General features: G+C 49.3%; 1 protein-coding gene across 2 annotated transcripts in view; it reads left to right on the top strand.

Annotated features, from left to right (window-relative positions):
• Nucleotides 1-1147: 1147 nt before the first annotated feature.
• Nucleotides 1148-23538, top strand: part of LOC141074041 (uncharacterized) — a 34640-nt gene continuing 12249 nt past the window's right edge. For both annotated transcript variants that reach the window (XM_073561560.1, XM_073561559.1), the window contains exons 1-10: nt 1148-1183; nt 12124-12273; nt 12403-12582; nt 18154-18277; nt 18361-18458; nt 20194-20343; nt 20473-20652; nt 20735-20858; nt 20942-21039; nt 21238-21328. In XM_073561560.1, the coding sequence (XP_073417661.1) occupies nt 1163-1183; nt 12124-12273; nt 12403-12582; nt 18154-18277; nt 18361-18458; nt 20194-20343; nt 20473-20652; nt 20735-20858; nt 20942-21039; nt 21238-21328 (1216 nt within the window). In that variant the 5' untranslated portion in view covers nt 1148-1162. The remainder of the gene's footprint in view (nt 1184-12123; nt 12274-12402; nt 12583-18153; nt 18278-18360; nt 18459-20193; nt 20344-20472; nt 20653-20734; nt 20859-20941; nt 21040-21237; nt 21329-23538) is intronic.

The raw sequence follows: 23538 nt of genomic DNA, 5'->3' as shown, positions 1-23538 counted from the left end.
CACCTCGTACACACGCGGCTCCGCTCCGTACACCTCGTACACACGCGGCTCCGCTCCGTACACCTCGTACACACGCGGCTCCGCTCCGTACACCTCGTACACACGCGGCTCCGCTCCGTACACCTCGTACACACGCGGCTCCGCTCCGTACACCTCGTACACACGCGGCTCCGCTCCGTACACCTCGTACACACGCGGCTCCGCTCCGTACACCTCGTACACACACGGCTCTGCTCCGTCCACCTCGTACACACACGGCTCCGCTCCGTACACCTCGTACACACACGGCTCCGCTCCGTACACCTCGTACACACACGGCTCCGCTCCGTACACCTCGTACACACACGGCTCCGCTCCGTACACCTCGTACACACGCGGCTCCGCTCCGTACACCTCGTACACACGCGGCTCTGCTCCGTACACCTCGTACACACGCGGCTCCGCTCCGTACACCTCGTACACACGCGGCTCCGCTCCGTAAACCTCGTACACATGGCTCTGCTCCGTACACCTCGTACACACACGGCTCCGCTCCGTACACCTCGTACACACACGGCTCCGCTCCGTACACCTCGTACACACATGGCTCCGCTCCGTACACCTCGTACACACGCAGCTCCGCTCCGTACACCTCGTACACACGCGGCTCCGCTCCGTACACCTCGTACACACGCGGCTCCGCTCCGTACACCTCGTACACACGCGGCTCCGCTCCGTACACCTCGTACACACGCAGCTCCGCTCCGTACACCTCGTACACACGCGGCTCCGCTCCGTACACCTCGTACACACACGGCTCCGCTCCGTACACCTCGTACACACGCGGCTCCGCTCCGTACACCTCGTGCACACGCGGCTCCGCTCCGTACACCTCGTACACACACGGCTCCGCTCCGTACACCTCGTACACACATGGCTCCGCTCCGTACACCTCGTACACACATGGCTCCGCTCCGTACACCTCGTACACCTCGTACACACACGGCTCTGCTACATCCACCCTGTAAACCCCTCCTGACCCCACACAGAAACTTCCCCTCATCCAGCACCATGACAACCAGCACAGCAGAGTCCTGCACACACTGAGGCCCCTGATCATGTGACCCCTGACTCCTCCCCTCCTGTGACCTCATCACAGGTCCTGTGCACAGAGCAGCCATATATGTGGAGTGCGGCTCTGCAGGTTAGTGATGGGCAGTCCGGCTCTTCTGGCTCCTTTCCCCACTTTTCTCCCTCCTGTCCCTTCACTATAAAGCCTGGGCCTCATTATACAGCTGTACAGGGGTCTAGTGAAGGTTTTTTTTAGCCCTTTCCTCAGTCTGTAGCTCCTGGGCTCAGGCCCTCACTCCTGTCCCTTCACTATAAAGCCTGGGCCTCATTATACAGCTGTACAGGGGTCTAGTGAAGGCTTTTTAGCCCTTTCCTCAGACTGTAGCTCCTGGGCACAGGCCCTCACTCCTGTCCCTTCACTATAAAGCCTGGGCCTCATTATACAGCTGTACAGGGGTCTAGTGAAGGCTTTTTAGTCCTTTCCTCAGACTGTAGCTCCTGGGCACAGGCCCTCACTCCTGTCCCTTCACTATAAAGCCTGGGCCTCATTATACAGCTGTACAGGGGTCTAGTGAAGGCTTTTTAGCCCTTTCCTCAGTCTGTAGCTCCTGGGCTCAGGCCCTCACTCCTGTCCCTTCACTATAAAGCCTGGGCCTCAATATACAGCTGTACAGGGGTCTAGTGAAGGTTTTTTAGCCCTTTCCTCAGTCTGTAGCTCCTGGGATCAGGCCCTCACTCCTGTCCCTTCACTATAAAGCCTGGGCCTCAATATACAGCTGTACAGGGGTCTAGTGAAGGTTTTTTAGCCCTTTCCTCAGTCTGTAGCTCCTGGGATCAGGCCCTCGCTCCTGTCCCTTCACTATAAAGCCTGGGCCTCATTATACAGCAGTACAGGGGTCTAGTGAAGGCTTTTTAGCCCTTTCCTCAGACTGTAGCTCCTGGGATCAGGCCCTCACTCCTGTCCCTTAACTATAAAGCCTGGGCCTCATTATACAGCTGTACAGGGGTCTAGTGAAGGCTTTTTAGCCCTTTCCTCAGACTGTAGCTCCTGGGCATAGGCCCTCGCTCCTGTCCCTTCACTATAAAGCCTGGGCCTCATTATACAACTCTACAGGGGTCTAGTGAAGGCTTTTTAGCCCTTTCCTCAGACTAGTTCCTGGGCACAGGCCCTCACTCCTGTCCCTTCACTATAAAGCCTGGGCCTCATTATACAGCTGTACAGGGGTCTAGTGAAGGCTTTTTAGCCCTTTCCTCAGACTGTAGCTCCTGGGATCAGGCCCTCACTCCTGTCCCTTAACTATAAAGCCTGGGCCTCATTATACAGCTGTACAGGGGTCTAGTGAAGGCTTTTTAGCCCTTTCCTCAGACTGTAGCTCCTGGGCATAGGCCCTCGCTCCTGTCCCTTCACTATAAAGCCTGGGCCTCATTATACAACTCTACAGGGGTCTAGTGAAGGCTTTTTAGCCCTTTCCTCAGACTAGTTCCTGGGCACAGGCCCTCACTCCTGTCCCTTCACTATAAAGCCTGGGCCTCATTATACAGCTGTACAGGGGTCTAGTGAAGGCTTTTTAGCCCTTTCCTCAGACTGTAGCTCCTGGGATCAGGCCCTCACTCCTGTCCATTAACTATAAAGCCTGGGCCTCATTATACAGCTGTACAGGGGTCTAGTGATGGCTTTTTAGCCCTTTCCTCAGACTGTAGCTCCTGGGCATAGGCCCTCGCTCCTGTCCCTTCACTATAAAGCCTGGGCCTCATTATACAACTCTACAGGGGTCTAGTGAAGGCTTTTTAGCCCTTTCCTCAGACTGTAGTTCCTGGGCACAGGCCCTCACTCCTGTCCCTTCACTATAAAGCCTGGGCCTCATTATACAGCTGTACAGGGGTCTAGTGAAGGCTTTTTAGCCCTTTCCTCAGACTGTAGCTCCTGGGAACAGGCCCTCCTGTCCCTTCACTATAAAGCCTGGGCCTCATTATACAGCTGTACAGGGGTCTAGGGAAGGCTTTTTAGCCCTTTCCTCAGACTGTAGCTCCTGGGCACAGGCCCTCACTCCAGTCCCTTCACTATAAAGCCTGGGCCTCATTATACAACTCTACAGGGGTCTAGTGAAGGCTTTTTAGCCCTTTCCTCAGACTGTAGCTCCTGGGATCAGGCCCTCACTCCTGTCCCTTAACTATAAAGCCTGGGCCTCATTATACAGCTGTACAGGGGTCTAGTGAAGGCTTTTTAGCCCTTTCCTCAGACTGTAGCTCCTGGGAACAGGCCCTCCTGTCCCTTCACTGTAAAGCCTGGGCCTCATTATACAGCTGTACAGGGGTCTAGTGAAGGTTTTTTAGCCCTTTCCTCAGACTGTAGCTCCTGGGCACAGGCCCTCGCTCCTGTCCCTTCACTATAAAGCCTGGGCCTCATTATACAACTCTACAGGGGTCTAGTGAAGGCTTTTTAGCCCTTTCCTCAGACTGTAGTTCCTGGGCACAGGCCCTCACTCCTGTCCCTTCACTATAAAGCCTGGGCCTCATTATACAGCTGTACAGGGGTCTAGTGAAGGCTTTTTAGCCCTTTCCTCAGACTGTAGCTCCTGGGATCAGGCCCTCACTCCTGTCCCTTAACTATAAAGCCTGGGCCTCATTATACAGCTGTACAGGGGTCTAGTGAAGGCTTTTTACTCCTTTCCTCAGACTGTAGCTCCTGGGAACAGGCCCTCCTGTCCCTTCACTATAAAGCCTGGGCCTCATTATACAGCTGTACAGGGGTCTAGTGAAGGTTTTTTAGCCCTTTCCTCAGACTGTAGCTCCTGGGCACAGGCCCTCGCTCCTGTCCCTTCACTATAAAGCCTGGGCCTCATTATACAACTCTACAGGTGTCTAGTGAAGGCTTTTTAGCCCTTTCCTCAGACTGTAGCTCCTGGGATCAGGCCCTCACTCCTGTCCCTTCACTATAAAGCCTGGGCCTCATTATACAGCTGTACATAGGTCTAGTGAAGGTTTTTTTAGCCCTTTCCTCAGTCTGTAGCTCCTGGGAACAGGCCCTCACTCCTGTCCCTTCACTATAAAGCCTGGGCCTCATTATACAACTCTACAGGGGTCTAGTGAAGGCTTTTTACTCCTTTCCTCAGACTGTAGCTCCTGGGATCAGGCCCTCACTCCTGTCCCTTCACTATAAAGCCTGGGCCTCATTATACAGCTGTACAGGGGTCTAGTGAAGGTTTTTTAGCCCTTTCCTCAGACTGTAGCTCCTGGGCACAGGCCCTCGCTCCTGTCCCTTCACTATAAAGCCTGGGCCTCATTATACAACTCTACAGGGGTCTAGTGAAGGCTTTTTAGCCCTTTCCTCAGACTGTAGCTCCTGGGATCAGGCCCTCACTCCTGTCCCTTCACTATAAAGCCTGGGCCTCATTATACAGCTGTACAGGGGTCTAGTGAAGGCTTTTTAGCCCTTTCCTCAGACTGTAGCTCCTGGGATCAGGCCCTCACTCCTGTCCCTTAACTATAAAGCCTGGGCCTCATTATACAGCTGTACAGGGGTCTAGTGAAGGCTTTTTAGCCCTTTCCTCAGACTGTAGCTCCTGGGAACAGGCCCTCACTCCTGTCCCTTAACTATAAAGCCTGGGCCTCATTATACAGCTGTACAGGGGTCTAGTGAAGGCTTTTTTCTCCTTTCCTCAGACTGTAGCTCCTGGGAACAGACCCTCACTCCTGTCCCTTCACTGTAAAGCCTGGGCCTCATTATACAGCTGTACAGGGGTCTAGTGAAGGCTTTTTAGCCCTTTCCTCAGACTGTAGCTCCTGGGATCAGGCCCTCACTCCTGTCCCTTAACTATAAAGCCTGGGCCTCATTATACAGCTGTACAGGGGTCTAGTGAAGGCTTTTTAGCCCTTTCCTCAGACTGTAGCTCCTGGGAACAGGCCCTCACTCCTGTCCCTTCACTATAAAGCCTGGGCCTCATTATACAGCTGTACAGGGGTCTAATGAAGGCTTTTTAGCCCTTTCCTCAGACTGTAGCTCCTGGGCACAGGCCCTCACTCCAGTCCCTTCACTATAAAGCCTGGGCCTCATTATACAACTCTACAGGGGTCTAGTGAAGGCTTTTTAGCCCTTTCCTCAGACTGTAGCTCCTGGGATCAGGCCCTCACTCCTGTCCCTTAACTATAAAGCCTGGGCCTCATTATACAGCTGTACAGGGGTCTAGTGAAGGCTTTTTACTCCTTTCCTCAGACTGTAGCTCCTGGGAACAGACCCTCACTCCTGTCCCTTCACTATAAAGCCTGGGCCTCATTATACAGCTGTACAGGGGTCTAGTGAAGGTTTTTTAGCCCTTTCCTCAGACTGTAGCTCCTGGGCACAGGCCCTCGCTCCTGTCCCTTCACTATAAAGCCTGGGCCTCATTATACAACTCTACAGGTGTCTAGTGAAGGCTTTTTAGCCCTTTCCTCAGACTGTAGCTCCTGGGATCAGGCCCTCACTCCTGTCCCTTCACTATAAAGCCTGGGCCTCATTATACAGCTGTACAGGGGTCTAGTGAAGGTTTTTTTAGCCCTTTCCTCAGTCTGTAGCTCCTGGGAACAGGCCCTCACTCCTGTCCCTTCACTATAAAGCCTGGGCCTCATTATACAACTCTACAGGGGTCTAGTGAAGGCTTTTTACTCCTTTCCTCAGACTGTACCTCCTGGGATCAGGCCCTCACTCCTGTCCCTTCACTATAAAGCCTGGGCCTCATTATACAGCTGTACAGGGGTCTAGTGAAGGCTTTTTAGCCCTTTCCTCAGACTGTAGCTCCTGGGCACAGGCCCTCGCTCCTGTCCCTTCACTATAAAGCCTGGGCCTCATTATACAACTCTACAGGGGTCTAGTGAAGGCTTTTTAGCCCTTTCCTCAGACTGTAGCTCCTGGGATCAGGCCCTCACTCCTGTCCCTTCACTATAAAGCCTGGGCCTCATTATACAGCTGTACAGGGGTCTAGTGAAGGCTTTTTAGCCCTTTCCTCAGACTGTAGCTCCTGGGATCAGGCCCTCACTCCTGTCCCTTAACTATAAAGCCTGGGCCTCATTATACAGCTGTACAGGGGTCTAGTGAAGGCTTTTTAGCCCTTTCCTCAGACTGTAGCTCCTGGGAACAGGCCCTCACTCCTGTCCCTTCACTATAAAGCCTGGGCCTCATTATACAGCTGTACAGGGGTCTAATGAAGGCTTTTTAGCCCTTTCCTCAGACTGTAGCTCCTGGGCACAGGCCCTCGCTCCTGTCCCTTCACTATAAAGCCTGGGCCTCATTATACAACTCTACAGGGGTCTAGTGAAGGCTTTTTAGCCCTTTCCTCAGACTGTAGCTCCTGGGATCAGGCCCTCGCTCCTGTCCCTTCACTATAAAGCCTGGGCCTCATTATACAACTCTACAGGGGTCTAGTGAAGGCTTTTTAGCCCTTTCCTCAGACTGTAGCTCCTGGGATCAGGCCCTCACTCCTGTCCCTTAACTATAAAGCCTGGGCCTCATTATACAGCTGTACAGGGGTCTAGTGAAGGCTTTTTAGCCCTTTCCTCAGACTGTAGCTCCTGGGAACAGGCCCTCACTCCTGTCCCTTCACTATAAAGCCTGGGCCTCATTATACAGCTGTACAGGGGTCTAGTGAAGGCTTTTTACTCCTTTCCTCAGACTGTAGCTCCTGGGAACAGACCCTCACTCCTGTCCCTTCACTATAAAGCCTGGGCCTCATTATACAGCTGTACAGGGGTCTAGTGAAGGTTTTTTAGCCCTTTCCTCAGACTGTAGCTCCTGGGCACAGGCCCTCGCTCCTGTCCCTTCACTATAAAGCCTGGGCCTCATTATACAACTCTACAGGTGTCTAGTGAAGGCTTTTTAGCCCTTTCCTCAGACTGTAGCTCCTGGGATCAGGCCCTCACTCCTGTCCCTTCACTATAAAGCCTGGGCCTCATTATACAGCTGTACAGGGGTCTAGTGAAGGCTTTTTAGCCCTTTCCTCAGACTGTAGCTCCTGGGAACAGGCCCTCACTCCTGTCCCTTCACTATAAAGCCTGGGCCTCATTATACAGCTGTACGGGGGTCTAGTGAAGGCTTTTTAGCCCTTTCCTCAGACTGTAGCTCCTGGGATCAGGCCCTCACTCCTGTCCCCTCACTATAAAGCCTGGGCCTCATTATACAGCTGTACAGTGGTCTGGTGAAGGCTTTTTAGCACTTTCCTCAGACTGTAGCTCCTGGGAACAGGCCCTCACTCCTGTCCCTTCACTATAAAGCCTGGGCCTCATTATACAGCTGTAAGGGGGTCTAGTGAAGGCTTTTTAGCCCTTTCCTCAGACTGTAGCTGCTGGGATCAGGCCCTCACTCCTGTCCCCTCACTATAAAGCCTGGGCCTCATTATACAGCTGTACAGGGGTCTAGTGAAGGCTTTTTAGCCCTTTCCTCAGACTGTAGCTCCTGGGAATAGGCCCTCACTCCTGTCTCTTCACTATAAAGCCTGAGCCTCATTATACAGCTGTACAGGGGTCTAGTGAAGGCTTTTTAGCCCTTTCCTCAGACTGTAGCTCCTGGGAACAGGCCCTCACTCCTGTCCCTTTACTATAAAGCCTGGCCTCATTATACAGCTGTACAGGGGTCTAGTGAAGGCTTTTTAGCCCTTTCCTCAGACTGTAGCTCCTGGGCACAGGCCCTCACTCCTGTCCCTTCACTATAAAGCCTGGGCCTCATTATACAACTCTACAGGGGTCTAGTGAAGGCTTTTTAGCCCTTTCCTCAGACTGTAGCTCCTGGGATCAGGCCCTCACTCCTGTCCCTTCACTATAAAGCCTGGGCCTCATTATACAGCTGTACAGGGGTCTAGTGAAGGCTTTTTAGCCCTTTCCTCAGACTGTAACTCCTGGGAACAGGCCCTCACTCCTGTCCCTTCACTATAAAGCCTGGGCCTCATTATACAACTCTACAGGGGTCTAGTGAAGGCTTTTTAGCCCTTTCCTCAGACTGTAGCTCCTGGGATCAGGCCCTCACTCCTGTCCCTTCACTATAAAGCCTGGGCCTCATTATACAGCTGTACAGGTGTCTAGTGAAGGCTTTTTAGCCCTTTCCTCAGACTGTAGCTCCTGGGAACAGGCCCTCACTCCTGTCCCTTCACTATAAAGCCTGGGCCTCATTATACAGCTGTACAGGGGTCTAGTGAAGGCTTTTTAGCCCTTTCCTCAGACTGTAGCTCCTGGGAACAGGCCCTCCTGTCCCTTCACTATAAAGCCCGGGCCTCATTATACAGCTGTACAGGGGTCTAGTGAAGGCTTTTTAGCCCTTTCCTCAGACTGTAGCTCCAGGGAACAGGCCCTCACTCCTGTCCCTTCACTATAAAGCCTGGTCCTCATTATATAGCTGTACAGGGGTCTAGTGAAGGCTTTTTAGCCCTTTCCTCAGACTGTAGCTCCTGGTCACCATGTGATCTCACCATAACCCTAACAAGCTAATTAAGGTGTGAAATCTTGGTCATAATTATCTCAGTACACAAATCTCCAAGGGTGCCCAAAGTTTTGCATCGCCCTTTTTCCTTTTTGCAATTATGAAATTGTAAAAAAGTCTCTATATATATTTATTTTTTATTATTACCTTTGCCTAAGATACAAAGGCCATGTGTCATCTTAGAGGTTCGGCCTTTTAGAGATCATTTCATCTTCATCTTACTACTGCTCACAATAACGGTCATCTTGACCCGGGGCGTCCACACTTTTACATGCCGCTGTCAATGCTTCATCCCACTGGTGCTCAATATTTAATAGGGTCTTACTATTAAACTTAATGAAAAGTTTGGTGAATTTCTTTGAGCTGTTATTACTAGAGATGAGCGAATATCGTCGGAGAAGTTGTTATTGGTTAATATCACTTACCGAATAGCTGCATCGGGACCCCGGATCCCTGGAGCGCTCCCGATAATCAGCTGCATGTGTCGCCCTCCATGCAGGTGCTGTGACTATCACACAGCGTGACACACGCAGCTGATTATCGGGAGCGCTCCAGCACACTGAGTCCTGCACACACTGAGGCCCCTGATCATGTGACCCCTGGCTCCTCCCCTCCTGTGACCTCATCACAGGTTCTGTGCACACAGAGCAGTCATATATGAGGCAGACACTCCTGGATCTTCTGCTTTCTGGGCCGGTTCCTCCTGTGAGTCCTATTAACCCTTTCGCTCCCTGTATTCTCCTTTCTGACAGGACAATATCTGAATTCGGACAGTGTGAGAGGAATTTAAGCAACGTGGAAGGAAAAAATGACAATTGTACTTTATTTCCTCACAAAAATGTGACTTTAGCCCCAAAATTGTCAGCGTAACAAATCCTTATTTTCCCCACTGTAGTCTGTAGACTCCATATACAGATCCCTTAATTGTGAAAAGAGCTGAATTCCCCACTTAAGTTATTGCATTTTGGAAATTGCCCCCACTGGGAATTTATCTCCAGGTAAAGGCACAATTGTGTCTCCATGGGGGTTGTGGTCACAGCCCAACATCGTGCGGCCTCCAAAGAAATGCCACCCCGCACCATTACTGACCACTGCCAAACCGGTCATGCTGAAGGATGTTGCAGGCAGCAGATCGCTCTCCACGGCGTCTCCAGACTCTGTCACGGCTGTCACATATGCTCAGTGTGAACCTGCTTCCATCTGTGAAGAGCACAGGGCGCCAGTGGTGAATTTGCCAATCCTGGTGTTCTGTGGCAAATGCCAAGTGTCCTGTACGGTGTTGGGCTGTGAGCACAACCCCCATCTGTGGACGTCGGGCCCTCAGACCATCCTCATGGAGTTGTTTTGTAACCGTTTGTGCAAACACATGCACATTTGTGGCCTGCTGAAGATCATTTTGCAGGGCTCTGGCAGTGCTCCTCCTGTTCCTCCTTGCACAAAGTTGGATGTAGCGGTCCTGCTGCTGGGTTGATGCCCTCATACGGCCCCCTCCACATCTCTTGGTGTACTGGCCCGTCTCCTGGTAGCACCTCCAGCCTCTGGACACTACGCTGACAGACACAGCAAACCTTCTTGCCACAGCTCGCATTGATGTGCCATCCTGGATGAGCTGCACTACCTGAGCCACTTGTGTGGGTTGTAGAGTCCGTCTCATGTTAAAACAAGTGTGAAAGCACAGCCAACATTCAAAAATGACCAAAACATCAGCCAGAAGCATTGGTACTGAGATGTGGTCTGTCGTCCCCACCTGCAGAACCACTCCTTTATTGAGGGTGTCTTGATAATTGCCAATAATTTCCATCTGTTGTCTATTCCATTTGCACAACAGCATGTGAAATTGATTGTCAATCAGTGTTGCTTCCTAAGTGGACAGTTTGATTTCACAGAAGTTTGATTTACTTGGAGTTATATTCTGTTGTTTAAGTGTTCCCTTTATTTTTTTGAACAGTGTATATAGAGAGAGAGATTTTTTTTCTTTACGTTGGAGGGTCCAATTCCAGCTATTGCTGTGGGATCTGTGATTTCTATCTACTCCACTGTGTACAGGACAATAGAGTATAATAAAGTAGTTATAGATGTGACGTAACTAACATTGTGCTGTGACTCTGCTTTCCATATAGTGATGGATATTTCTTGTTACTGAAACTGTGATATTTTTTCCACTTTAAACCTTTTTTAAACCCCTCTGATCAGTGCGATCATACAAGCCTCTGATGGCTCCGGTGATGCCCTGTACTACTGTAGTGCCGTGTATCATCACTGCCTGTCAGTGTAATACTAACGGCCCCATACACATGAGATCAGAGTCGACTGGACGGTCATTTGGCAGACGGCGATCTCTCCCGACTCCCCCATACACACAAATATTCCAGCTTTCCTGTGGTCTGTATGAGAGAGTCGCCTCCAGACTCCTCTAGAGGAGGATTATCTACAGGAAGAACAAACGGATTATCCTCTGAAATTCAGGATGTCAGATCCTTCTCTGCCCTGACATCATCTGTCAGGAGGCCCCCAAATACGTTATATTGTCGGCCAAACCCCCCGAAATCAGTGCTTTCATGGAACTTTAGTCTAATGTGTATGGGGGCGTTATAAGGTAACTTATTGGACGCTGTCTCTGGCCCGGCCTAATAGACCTTCATACATTGCAGCCCAGACCCCATTATTAGGCATGTAAGTATCGGAGTAACTAGGCCGCCCCATACTATCGAGGACTTGGAAGCGGGGGGCATTCAGCCAAACTCTGTCACACCTTCTTAGATGCCATGTTTGCTTTTCACAGCAGCAAGTGGTTAAACTGTCAGGGTTTTTGTTGAAGCCTCCTCTGTGCCGTCCCTGCGGTGTACATCTATGTTCTGGGGACCAAAAAGATTCATTTCTTTTTAATAAACGTTCAACATGTTAAAATTTATAAAATGTGTCTTCTACTTTTTGCATATTTTTTTTCTTCTTACAAGAATTGTTGGAACCAATTTTCTTTAAAAACATTTTAATATCGGCTTTTTCTGGAGTTTTTCATGTAATGTAGGAAAGCCTAAGGCCAGAAATAATCCCCATAAATCACTGTACATGGAGACTTTGGGGTCAGATCATTTCTGTCTGTGTTGATTGTGGAAACTAAAAATCTTTTGTAAAAGCCTCAAACTTCTGTGTGTGACTCAGAGCTGAGATCTAACGTCGATAGAAGATTCCAGTGCGGGGAAGACGGGAAACCTTCATATAGACGGCCGGTGGGGATGGAGGCAGTGACCGACTCTGGCCAAATCTGTCTCTAGAGCCGCAGTAGAACATGAAGATGTCGTCCTCATCATGAAGGAGTTATTTCTCATGTCGCGTGTAATGAATATCTCCTGCAGTATTGCTAATGCCGATTCCAGTGTCGGTAAATGAGACGAGAATTAGCGTTATGGAAGATGAGTCTATGAGGAACGTGTTCAGCTGCCGACTCCGAGGAGGAAACTGCTTGTTGTCTGTGGCCTAAATATATAGGTTTTATTAGTAGATGTCAGGGGAGAAAACTAAACCCTGTAAGATAATAAATCTCCTCAAATGTTTCCCTTATTATCTCCAGTAATTGTATTATTACACAGGATTCTTATGATGTTACATTGGCTCATCTTCTTCTCATTCAGGTCTCTACAATATCGGATCCTCTCAGTGAAGATCTTCTACAAAAGAGAATTTTCCTGATTTACCCATCAAGGATGGATATGGACAGAGACAAGATGGCGGAGAGGATATTACACCTCACCCTACAGATCCTCTTCCGTCTCACAGGAAAGGTGAGAGATTCTGATGACGTCACATTACATCATTCTTATCTATGGGAATAACAGATGGACAGAACTGGAGAGGTGAGGACTCCGGAAATGTCTGGAGTGAGATTTATTAATGTGTCTCTCCATAACCAGGATTACACAGTGGTGAAGAAGACCTCTAGTGATCGCTGTCAGGACCCTGTGTCTGAGAGATGGGGAAGACCCCTGAGCCCAATCACGGGGCCTCCACCTCACCCCCTGATCCATGAGGACATCAATCACCAGAAGAACCTAGACCTCATCTACAAGATGATTGATCTGCTGATTGGAGAGGTGACATTGCTGGGGCATTATTATTATTATTATTTATTTATAGATCACCATTGATTCCATGGTGCTGTACATGAGAAGGGGGGTTATATACAAATTACAGATATCACTTACAGTAAGCAAACTAACAATGACAGACTGATACAGAGGGGAGAGAGGACCCTTCCCTTTCGGGCTTACATGCTACAGGATGGTGGGGAAGGAGACAGTAGGTTGGGGGGGTTGCAGCAGCTCCAGTGATGGTTAGGCGGTAGCTCCAGTAGTGATGAGGATTCAGCGGGATCATTGCAGGCTGTAGGCTTTTTTGAAGAGGTGGATTTTCAGGTTCCGTCAGAAGGATCCGAGTGTGGATGATAGCCGGACGTGTTGGGGCAGGGAATTCCAGAGGATGGGGGCTATTCGGGAGAAGTCTTGGAAGCGGTTGGTTGAGGAGTGAATACGTGTGGAGGAGAGAAGGAGGTCTTGGGAGGACCAGAGATTACGTGAGGGAAGGTATCGGGAGATTAGTTCTGAGATATATGGAGGAGACAGGTTATAGATGGCCTTGTAGGTCAGTATTAGTAATTTGAATTTGATACGCTGAGTGAATGGGAGCCATGCAGAGAGTTGCAAAGGGGAGAAGCGTAGGAGTAGTGAGGAGAGAGATGAATTAGTCAGTCGGCAGAGTTAAGGATGGACTGGAGAGGTGCAAGGGTGTTAGCAGGGAAGCCACAGAAAAGGATGTTGCAATAGTCAAGGCGGGAGATGATGAGGGCATGCACAAGTAGTTTAGCAGGTTGAGGAAGGGACGGATTCTGGAAATATTTTTGAGCTGGACGCGGCAGGAGGAGGAGAGAGCTTGGATGTGCGGTTTGAAGGACAGGGCAGAGTCAAGGGTTACTCCGAGGCAGCGGACCTCCGGTAGGGGGGAAAGCGTGATGTCAGTTGTTATAGAAAGGTCGGGTAAGGAAGATCTGTGAGATGGGGGAAAGATGATTAGTTCAGATTTGTCCACATTGAGTTTGAGGAAGCGAGAGGAGAAGAAGGAGAATATGGCTGATAGACACTCTGGGATTCTGGAGAGCAGAGAGGTGACGTCTGGGCCAGAGAGGTAGATCTGAGTATCATCGGCATAAAGGTGGTACTGGAATCCGTGGGACTTTGAGTTGCCCCAGGCCAAGTGTATAGACTGAGAAGGGTAGGGGTCCTAGAACAGAGCCTTGGGGGACTCCAACAGAGAGAGGGTGGGATGAGGAGGTAGTGTGGGAGACGCTGAATGTGCGGTTGGAGAGGTATGAGGAGATCCAGGATAGGGCGAGGTCTTTGATGCCGAAGGAGGAGAGGATCTGTAGTAGGAGGCAGTGGTCAACTGTGTTGAAAGCAGAGGACAGGTCTAGAAGGAGGAGTATAGAGTATTGTCCGTTAGCTTTGGCTGTAAGTAAGTCGTTAGTAATTTTGGTCCGGGCTGTCTCAGTGTAGTGATGGGGGCGGAAACCAGATTGTAGGTTGTCAAAGAGCAATGTTAGATGAGAGGTGGGAGGAAAGTTCAGCGTGGACATGCTGCTCCAGGAGTTTAGAAGCGAATGGGAGCAGCGATATTGGGTGATAGCTGGACGTGGCTGTTGGGTCGAGGGTTGGCTTTTTAAGGATAGGCGTGATTGTGGCATGTTTGAAAGCAGAAGGTAAGGTACCAGAAGTTAGTGATAGGTTGAAGAGTTGGGTTAAGGATGGGATAAGGGTGGTGGTGAGGTTGGGGAGGAGGTGGGATGGCATAGGGTCAAGTGCACAAGTGGTAAGGTGTGATTTGGAAAGAAGATGAGCAAGCTCCCCTTCAGTGATGTTAGATAGGGAGGTTATGGGGTTTGGGCATTGGTCTGGTGTGCAAAGGGGTTGTGGTGGTTGAGCAATAAAGACATGCCGTGTTTGGTCTATCTTGGTTTTGAAGTGTGCGCAAAGAGATGAGGGAGGTTGGAGGGGGCAGTGGTGGGCAGAGGAGGATCTGTAGTAGGAGGCAGTGGTCAACTGTGTCGAAAGCAGAGGACAGGTCTAGAAGGAGGAGTATAGAGGATTGTGGGTTAGCTTTGGCTGTAAGTAGGTCATTGGTAATTTTGGTCAGGGCTGTCTCAGTGGAATGATGGGGGCAGAAGCCAGATTGTAGATTGTCAAAGAGCAAGTTAGATGAGAGGTGGGTGGAAAGTTCAGTATGGACATGCTGCTTCCAGGAGTTTAGAAGCGAATGGGAGCAACGATATTGGGCAATAGCTGGACGTGGCTGTTGGATCGAGGGTTGGCTTTTTAATGATAGGTGTGATTGTGGCATGTTTGAAAGCAGAAGGGAAGGTACCAGAAGTTAGTGATAGGTTGAAGAGGTGGGTTAGGGAAGGGATAAGGGTGGTGGTGATGTTGGGGAGGAGGTGGGATGGGATAGGGTCAAGTGCACAAGTGGTGAGGTGTGATTTGGAGAGAAGATGAGCAAGCTCCCCTTCAGTGATGTTATATAGGGAGGTTATGGGGTTTGGGCATTGGTCTGGTATACAAAGGGGTTGTGGTGCGGCAAATTCCTCGGCAGAGATTAGGGAAGTCGGAGGGGGCAGTGGTGGGCGGAGGAGGGAGTTAAAAGTATTGAACAACTGTTTGGGGTTGTGGGATAAGGAAGATACAAGGGATGTAAAGTAGGCCTATTTAGCAGAGATGAGAGCCGATTTGAATGCAAGTGTTGCTTGTTTGAGTGCAGTAAAGTCGTCTTGGGAATGAGTTTTCTTCCTGCGTCGTTCTGCAATTCTGGATGCTTGCCGAAGCTTTTTGGTGGTGTTATTGTGCCAGGGTTGTCTATTGATTCGTCGCACTCTGTTATGCATGACAGGGGCGACTGTTATGATTGGGTCACCGAGGAGGAGAGCAGGCCCAAGCTAAGCCACAGAAAACCAGAGAGGTTGGAAACTAAGCGGATTGCAGACCCCTGATGCTATCCACACAACTAGCAGTAGCCGTGGAGCGTACCTACGATGATCCTAGACGCCTCGACACAGCCGGAGAACTAAATAAGCCTAAAGCAAGAAAGGGGAAATCTAAACTGCCCCAGAGCAGACCCCAAAGGAATAGATAGCCCTCAAACATATATTGTCGGTGAGACAAGATGAAAACACAAATGCAGGTAGGAAAATAGACTGAGCAAACGATGGGGCCCACACTAACTAGACAGGACAGGAAAGGAAAGACACTGTCTGCAATCACGCAAAAAACCCTGCAAAAAATGCCCAACACGTCTGATAGAAAAATACTGAAGTCACTAAACTTCGCCCACTATATCAGCACTCTGGTATATTCTGAAAGCAGAGCAAAAAGAGGCCAATCTAATAAGGGACAAAAACAAACTGGCACAAACAGTAACATAAGGATGGAAATTCAGCACAGCCCCCACCGGGGCTGGCTGACCACAACTGTTGTGAATTTGCTTTCTGGCCTGCTTTTGAGTACCCTAGGATCTGCGGTGCCTCCTGAGGTCTTAGTTCACCAGCCTAAACCGCAGATCCTAGGGTACTCAAAAGCAGGCCAGAAAGCAAATTCACAACAGGCAGCCAAGTTGATGGCTGATGCAAGAGTGGCATTGTAGAAAGTAGTGGTAGTGTCAGTGTCGTGGAGTGAAGATATGGAGGACAGTGGTAGAATAGAGTCAGAGAGTGTGCGAGTGTCTAGATGTGTGAGGTTTCTGCTGGGGTGCGCATGCTTCTGGACATCGGTGACAGGTGAGGAGGATAGGGATGAGAAAGTGAGTAGATGGTGGTCAGATAGAAGGAGATGGGAGGTGGTGAAGTTAGAAATAGAGCAGAGAAAGGTGAAGGCCAGGTCTACTGTATGTATGTCCGTCTGTGTGGGTGGCTGAGGAGGACCACTGAGTGAGTCCAAAAGATGAAGTAAGGGACAGGAGTATGGAGGCTGCTGAATGTTGGGTGTCAATGGGGATGTTGAAGTCACCCACGATGATGGTGGGAATGTCAGCAGAGAGAATGTGAAGGAGCCAGGTGGAGAATTGGTCAATGAAGGCAGTGGTCGGGCCTGGAGGTCGGTATATGACGGCCACTTGGAGGTTGGAGGGAGAGTAGATGCGGACAGAGTGGACTTCAAAAGAGGGGAGGACAAGGCAGGGAAGAGGTGGGATTGGGTTTAAGGTGCAGTTGGAAGAAAGGAGAAGGCCCACTCCTCCGCCATGTGTGTTGCCAGGGCGAGGAGTATGGATGAAGTGGAGGCCGCCTTAAGCTAGCACAGCAGGGGAGGCTGTGTCGGAGGGTGTCAGCCATGTTTTGGTGAGGCCAAGGAAGGAAAAATTACGAGAGGTAAAGAGGTTGGGAATCACATGGAGTTTATTGCAGACAGAGCTGGCATTCCAGAGTGAGCCAAAGAGTGGGAGCAAGGTGGTGGGTGTCAAGGGCACGGATTTGAGGTGGGAAAGATTTCTGGTGTTTGTGTTGGTTTGGGAACGATAGAAGGGGGTAATGATGGGAGGTATGGGCTGTGGGGGTCTAGGGTTGGGAGATATGTCACCAGCAGTGAGAAGCAGATAGAGGGAGAGCATGTGGGAGAAGGAGGGTGGGTGGCTTGTTTTGTATTTTATTAGGAGAGCTCTGAGGTCGAGGAGCAGGTCAGCAGAGGAGGTCAGGTGGGGAGGCAAGAGGGAAGGAGAGATTATTATTTGGTTAGCGGGTGCTGGGGTTTGCGGATAGTGAAGGAGAGTAGGGAGTAGTGGAGCCAAAACTGTTAGTGCGTATGTCAGCATGATGAGAGTAATTTAGAAGGCAAAAGAAATTTAGAACATGTAAACGCAGCGGTTAGTCGTACCTTCTGGTCACTTCAGGCTCATTTCAGATGTTATCCTTAGAAGACATCCTTGCAATGACAGACCGAGGTCAGCCAGACCTCTGAGTCTGAATTTATACTAACTTAACAGCACATGAAAGGGCCCAGGTGTGATCAGAAAGGCAGGAGCAGCAGGGAGACTGGATGCAGACACAGGAGACGGTTAATTAAAGTCACAAGAGGAAATGCAAAGGGAGATAGTATTGCAGCCAGAACACATATCAGTGATAGCAGACAGATTCAGGGGTGATTGGGGTTCAGGAAAGATGGGTGATGATGGTATTGCAGCCTGAACACATACCAGTGATGGCAGACAGATACAGGGGTGATTGGGGTTCAGGAAAGATGGGTGATGATGGTATTGCAGCCGGGACACATACCATTGATAGCAGACAGATACAGGGGTGATTGGGGTTCAGGAAAGATGGGTGATGATGGTATTGCAGCCAGAACACATACCATAGATAGCAGACAGATATTGGGGTGATTGGGATTTCGGAAAGATGTGTGATGATGGTATTGCAGCCAGAACACATACCTGTGGATGAAGCAGATCGATTGTCAGAGTGATAGTAATAGTGAAGCATAGTAATAATAATAATGAAGCATCTATAGCAGGGAGTCATTTTCAGGCATATTTCAGATGTTATCCTTAGAACGACATCCTTGGAATGACAGACCGACATCATACAGTAACACTATGAAGGGATCGGGGGATGACGGTATCGTTGTGTGTGTCAGGTTCCTATAAGGTGTCAGGATGTCGCTGTCTATTTCTCCATGGAGGAGTGGGAGTATATAGAAGGACACAGAGATCTGTACAAGGACGTCATAATGGAGGTTCCTCAGCCCCTCACATCTCCAGGTAATAGACAGGACTAAATACACACGGCCTATAATTATCTGTATGTAGAGAATGAATTCAGTCCCTTTATATGTTTCCTCCAGATCTATCCAGTAAGAGGACAACACCAGAGAGATGTCCCCGTCCTCTTCTTCCACAGGACTGTAACCAAGAAGATCCCAGTGCTCCTCAGGATCATCAGGTAAATGGAGAGAAGTTGTCAGGAGATCTCCCCTGTGATGTGTAGACGGCTGTGAAGGTCTTGTGCTCAGTCTTGTTTTATCCACCAGTATTATATGTTTTATACTTTTGTAGTGAGAACGGTGGAGATGGCAGGATTAGAGCTGACACCAGTGACCGGAGATAAACTTTTTACCTCCGATCACAGCTGGGTGGTCATGCTGTGTTCTGACAGTGTGTGAACCGCGGCTCTGTGACTGGCGGAGATGATTTTACCGCCAATCAGAAGCGCTACACCGGTGTTTACCACAATGTCACACAGCTTGGGAAACACCGGTTTTGTGCTGTGCATGTTCGGCTATATTCTGCAATTAAATCGGCAAATATTGCAAATTCGGCGATCATGAGCCGAACATTGAAATATTCGCTCATCTCTCGCCATAATACTGTGTGAGGTGCTGGGGGGCCGTCATACTGTGAGGGAGCCCTCATATTGAGCTACATGGCCACACAGGAGAACAATTTCCTTGTGATGAGTCAGATAGAAAGTGAGAAATCCAGGCCTTTGGTCTATCTGATTGCCGTCCTCCTGAATTGATATGGTGTTGTGTGCCAGGAGGGAGACATCGGATAGTACGTTCTGAAGGAAAGCAAAGATACAAAAATATAATGGCAGTAAGAATTCGGATTCCAGGCAGCGAGCATAGCGGAGACACAGAGCAGGAAGAGGTCACTAGCTCAGGTTTGCTGCACTATTGTGGCTTATAACAAAGGTTATGTACTGCCGCATGTAACCGGAAAGTTCCTGACTGCATAATACAGAAGAAGCATTCATAAAGTGTTGTGCCTGCCGTCTGATGTGTATACTTCTCATCAAGGTCTTGGTAAGTAAAGAAAAGTCTATTTTTGAACTTTGGTCTCCCTCATTCATCTCCATAACATCTGATCTGGGTCTACAACGACAGCAGCAATCTGCGGATTCGGGAGATATGACTCTGCCAAATATATATGTTCAGGCGGTGTAGAAAATTGCTTCGGAAAGGCTTCTGGGATCGACTTTGGGATTGCCCCTTGCAGACCGGGGGGGCTGGACCCTCATCTGACATTGTTTTCCATGGGCACGTCTCCGCCTGTTGCACGCGCCATCTTCCTTCTCTATGGTGACGTCACCGCTACCCGGTGTTCGGGCGGTGTGGAGATTTCCTTCTGAACAGCATCTGCGTCCTGCCTTAGGCTTGCCCCTTGCTGACTGGGGGTTTTTGCCATCCTCTGCTCAAGTTAAGGCAGGGGACATCGTTGGTGAAGTTCCTGTGGAGGACTGCTGCGGGCGCCATCTTCCTCCACCTTCAGTGATGTCCCCAGGCACGACCAATCAGCGACGCGGGATTTCCGTTACAGACAGACAGAATTAGACGAATATATATATATATATATATATATATATATATATATATATAGCTGACCCGTGGAAGCCCTGTTAGGCCGTCGTCAGAGTTTGCTCACTCCTTTCTTCAGCCTCCTGGCCATGAAGTTTTACACTTTTGCTCCAAATAAACTATGGACTTTCAATATGGATCAGTGAGTGCTGCAGTCCTTACTTTCTTTGGTGAAATTATATATATAGATAGATAGATATGTGTATGTATGTATATATATTTGTCAGAGTCATATCTCCTGACTCTGCAGATTGCTGCTGTCATTGTATTATTACACAGGATTCTTATGATGTTACATCGGATCATCTTCTTCTCATTCAGGTCTCTACAATATCGGATCCTCTCAGTGAAGATCTTCTACAAAAGAGAATTTTCCTGATTTACCCATCAAGGATGGATATGGACAGAGACAAGATGGCGGAGAGGATGTTACACCTCACCCTAGAGATCCTCTTCCGTCTCACTGGAGAGGTGAGAGATTCGGATGACGTCACATTACATCATTCTTATCTACGGGAATAACAGATGGACAGAACTGGAGAGGTGAGGACTCTGGGAATGTCTGTAGTGAGATTTATTAATGTGTCTCTCCATAACCAGGATTACACAGTGGTGAAGAAGACCTCTAGTGATCGCTGTCAGGACCCTGTGTCTGAGGGATGGGGAAGACCCCTGAGCCCAATCACAAGGCCTCCACCTCACCCCCTGATCCATGAGGACATCAATGACCAGAAGATCCTAGAACTCACCTACAAGATGATTGAGCTGCTGACTGGAGAGGTGACACTGCTGGGAATGCTGGGACATTATACAGTAACACTATGAAGGGATCGGGGGATGACGGTATCATTGTATGTGTCAGGTTCCTATAAGGTGTCAGGATGTCGCTGTCTATTTCTCCATGGAGGAGTGGGAGTATTTAGAAGGACACAGAGATCTGTACAAGAACGTCATAATGGAGGTTCCCCAGCCCCTCACATCACCAGGTAATAGACAGGACTAAATACACACGGCCTATAATTATCTGTATGTAGAGAATGAATTCAGTCCCTGTATGTGTTTCCTCCAGATCTATCCAGTAAGAGGACAACACCAGAGAGATGTCCCCGTCCTCTTCCTCCACAGGACTGTAACAAAGAAGATCCCAGTGCTCCTCAGGATCATCAGGTAGATGGAGAGAAGGTGTCAGGAGATCTCCCCTATGATGTGTAGACGGCTGTGAAGGTCTTGTGCTCAGTCTTGTTTTATCCACCAGTATTATATGTTTTATACTTGTGTAATGAGAGCGGTGGAGATGGCAGGATTAGAGCTGATCATAGATGGGAATTCTCCATCTGTCTGTGACTCTTACAATATTTGTTTCAGGGTGAAGATCTGACCCATATTAATACTACAGAGACATATGTGAGGGGTGATGAGTGGTGTAAAGAGGAGTATCCCACATATGACTACCCAGGTGAGTAGTAACCACTGAATGCAGAGAAGTCACAGATTCCTCTCAGTCACCGGCTGTGGCTGCTTTATCGGTGGTGTAGTCCGGCCGTATTACCATGATCACCATTTTGCCTCTAGACCACAACATTCTCCTCCACCCAAAACTGTTCAAATGACTTTGGGCATTGAAAGCCCTTTTCTATAGAACTTACAACCTGGAGGATCCACCTACCCCCTGGGATTAGGAGACGCTGACCGTTACCTGCCCAGATCTGTAATCTATAAAGCCAAATGACAGCGTACGTAGAATGTGCTGACAGGTTAGAAAATCACCTGAAGAAAAATATTATGATGGGCCTGTAAGAGAAAGCGGAGGGTAATGATGCTGTTGGCTTCCTAGTTCCCTGAGATCTTATCGGATGATTCTTCTCTCCCTTCTGTGCTGCTGAATGTCTCATGGTCCCTACAAGACCAGGTCCAGTCTTTCTGGCCAAACTTCACTTTTATGATCGACAACAGTAAATGTGCAGTGAAGCCAAGTGTGAATTTCTGTACAATAACAGCAGAGTTTCTCTTTATCCTGACTTTTCAATTTGTGTTAAAAGTAGCGTAATTTTCGGACTATAAGATGCTTGAGGAAAATGGGGGGTGCGTCTTATAGTCCGGCTCTGGCTATGATGGGTAGGTGGGGGAACGGCATCGGCGGAGCATCGGGTCACAGGAGTCTGGAGCCGGTGGCTGCGGCTAACTCCTGTTCCCGCTGCTAAAGAGAAATGAATATTCACTGCATTCCACTCCCATGGGCTTGGAGGGCAATGAATATTCATTTCTCTTTAATAATAGTATCTTGATCTGATTACACCCCCCACCCCGGTCCTGGTATGCATGGCCCCATCCTTATAATTGGCTCCCATCCAAATCCTTGTATGCATGGCCCCATCAGAAAACATTAAAAAACAAATCATTACACTTACCTACCCCGCGCTCCCTCGCAGCGTCCTGCTCTGGTGCCAGGAACTGCTATATGTTTGTAAGCAGCACATGGCAGGGACATCATGTGCTGCCTACAAGCAGAGCACAGCTGCCAGGACTGTGCACGCAAAGGGCAGTGAGTATTCATTGCTCTTCAGTAGCGCGCAGTGTCTGCTGTCGGCTTCCTGCTGCTACCAGTGGTCACGTGTGCAGCTACTTAAGAGAAATGAATATTCATGAATTCTCACTGTTCTCAGCACTGCTTACAAGCATAAAACAGTTGCTGGCACTGGAGCAGGAGGCTGCAAGGGAGCGCCGGGTAGGTAAGTGTAATGGTTTGTTTTTTTAATGTTTTCTGATAGGGCCATGCATACCAGGATAGGAATGGGGGTGGGGGCCACTTATAAGTATGGGGCCCTGTATACCAGGACGGGATGGGGCTGTAGGCTACCAGCAGGTGCGTTGGATGCAGTGACGAGCAGAAAACAGAGCAAGTGTTAATGGGTGTTTTTATATAACCAGAGAAAAAGATAACAACGCTTTCTCCATGCAGGGAGTTAATATATACAAGATGCACAGAAGTATTGCGCGGGCAAATATGTGGAAGTTCAGTATTATGCAGTGACAGCTTGACTTCAGCTGTCAACAGTGGTAACAACAAAAAAAGAATTGCTAACGGCGGGAGAGGAAAAAACGGTAGGGTTCAACTTATCAGACTGTCGTCCGAAGGGAGGTGGTTGAAAGATTCCACGATGGCACCGCAGATGGCGCATCACGTTGAGGAAGCGGTCCTGGATGTATCGGAGGCGCTATCTCTTAGCGGTGAAGAAGAGTCCGGGACCTTTTGGTGGGCTGCTGTATGTCCAGATGAGGCGGAGGGTTCTAGTATCAAGGCCGCAGCCGCAGATGTAAAGTGAAAGTCTCCGACGGGAGTCATGCACTCTACACTGTCTGCTGTTAAGCGTTGCACAGTATGGTCAGCGCTTCCTGCCTGCAGTCGCGTAGGGTCAGCATCCGGCAGCAGTAAGTGGTCACTGGTGCTGTTGCTGGATGTTGGGGAGTGAGCACGAAAGTGCAGTTTGTTGTCAGTAGTGTTATCCACAGGGAGGGAGCAAACCTTCCTCTGCTGCACCTCCTGTCTTCCCGCCAGAAGCCCCAGGTTCCGGCGCACCCCCCTTTTTATATCAGAGTCGCCCTTTGAAGCAGAGGTCACAGGTCTGTCCCGGTCAGGTTCTCTGTCCCCCTACCACACTAGTGGCA

This window comes from Dendrobates tinctorius, unplaced genomic scaffold (genome assembly GCF_039654945.1).
Source record: "Dendrobates tinctorius isolate UK_male_01 unplaced genomic scaffold, ASM3965494v1 ptg000322l, whole genome shotgun sequence".
Classification (NCBI taxonomy): Eukaryota; Metazoa; Chordata; class Amphibia; order Anura; family Dendrobatidae; genus Dendrobates; species Dendrobates tinctorius.
Note: the sequence above shows the minus strand (reverse complement) of the source record. Positions and strands in the feature narration are given on the sequence as shown.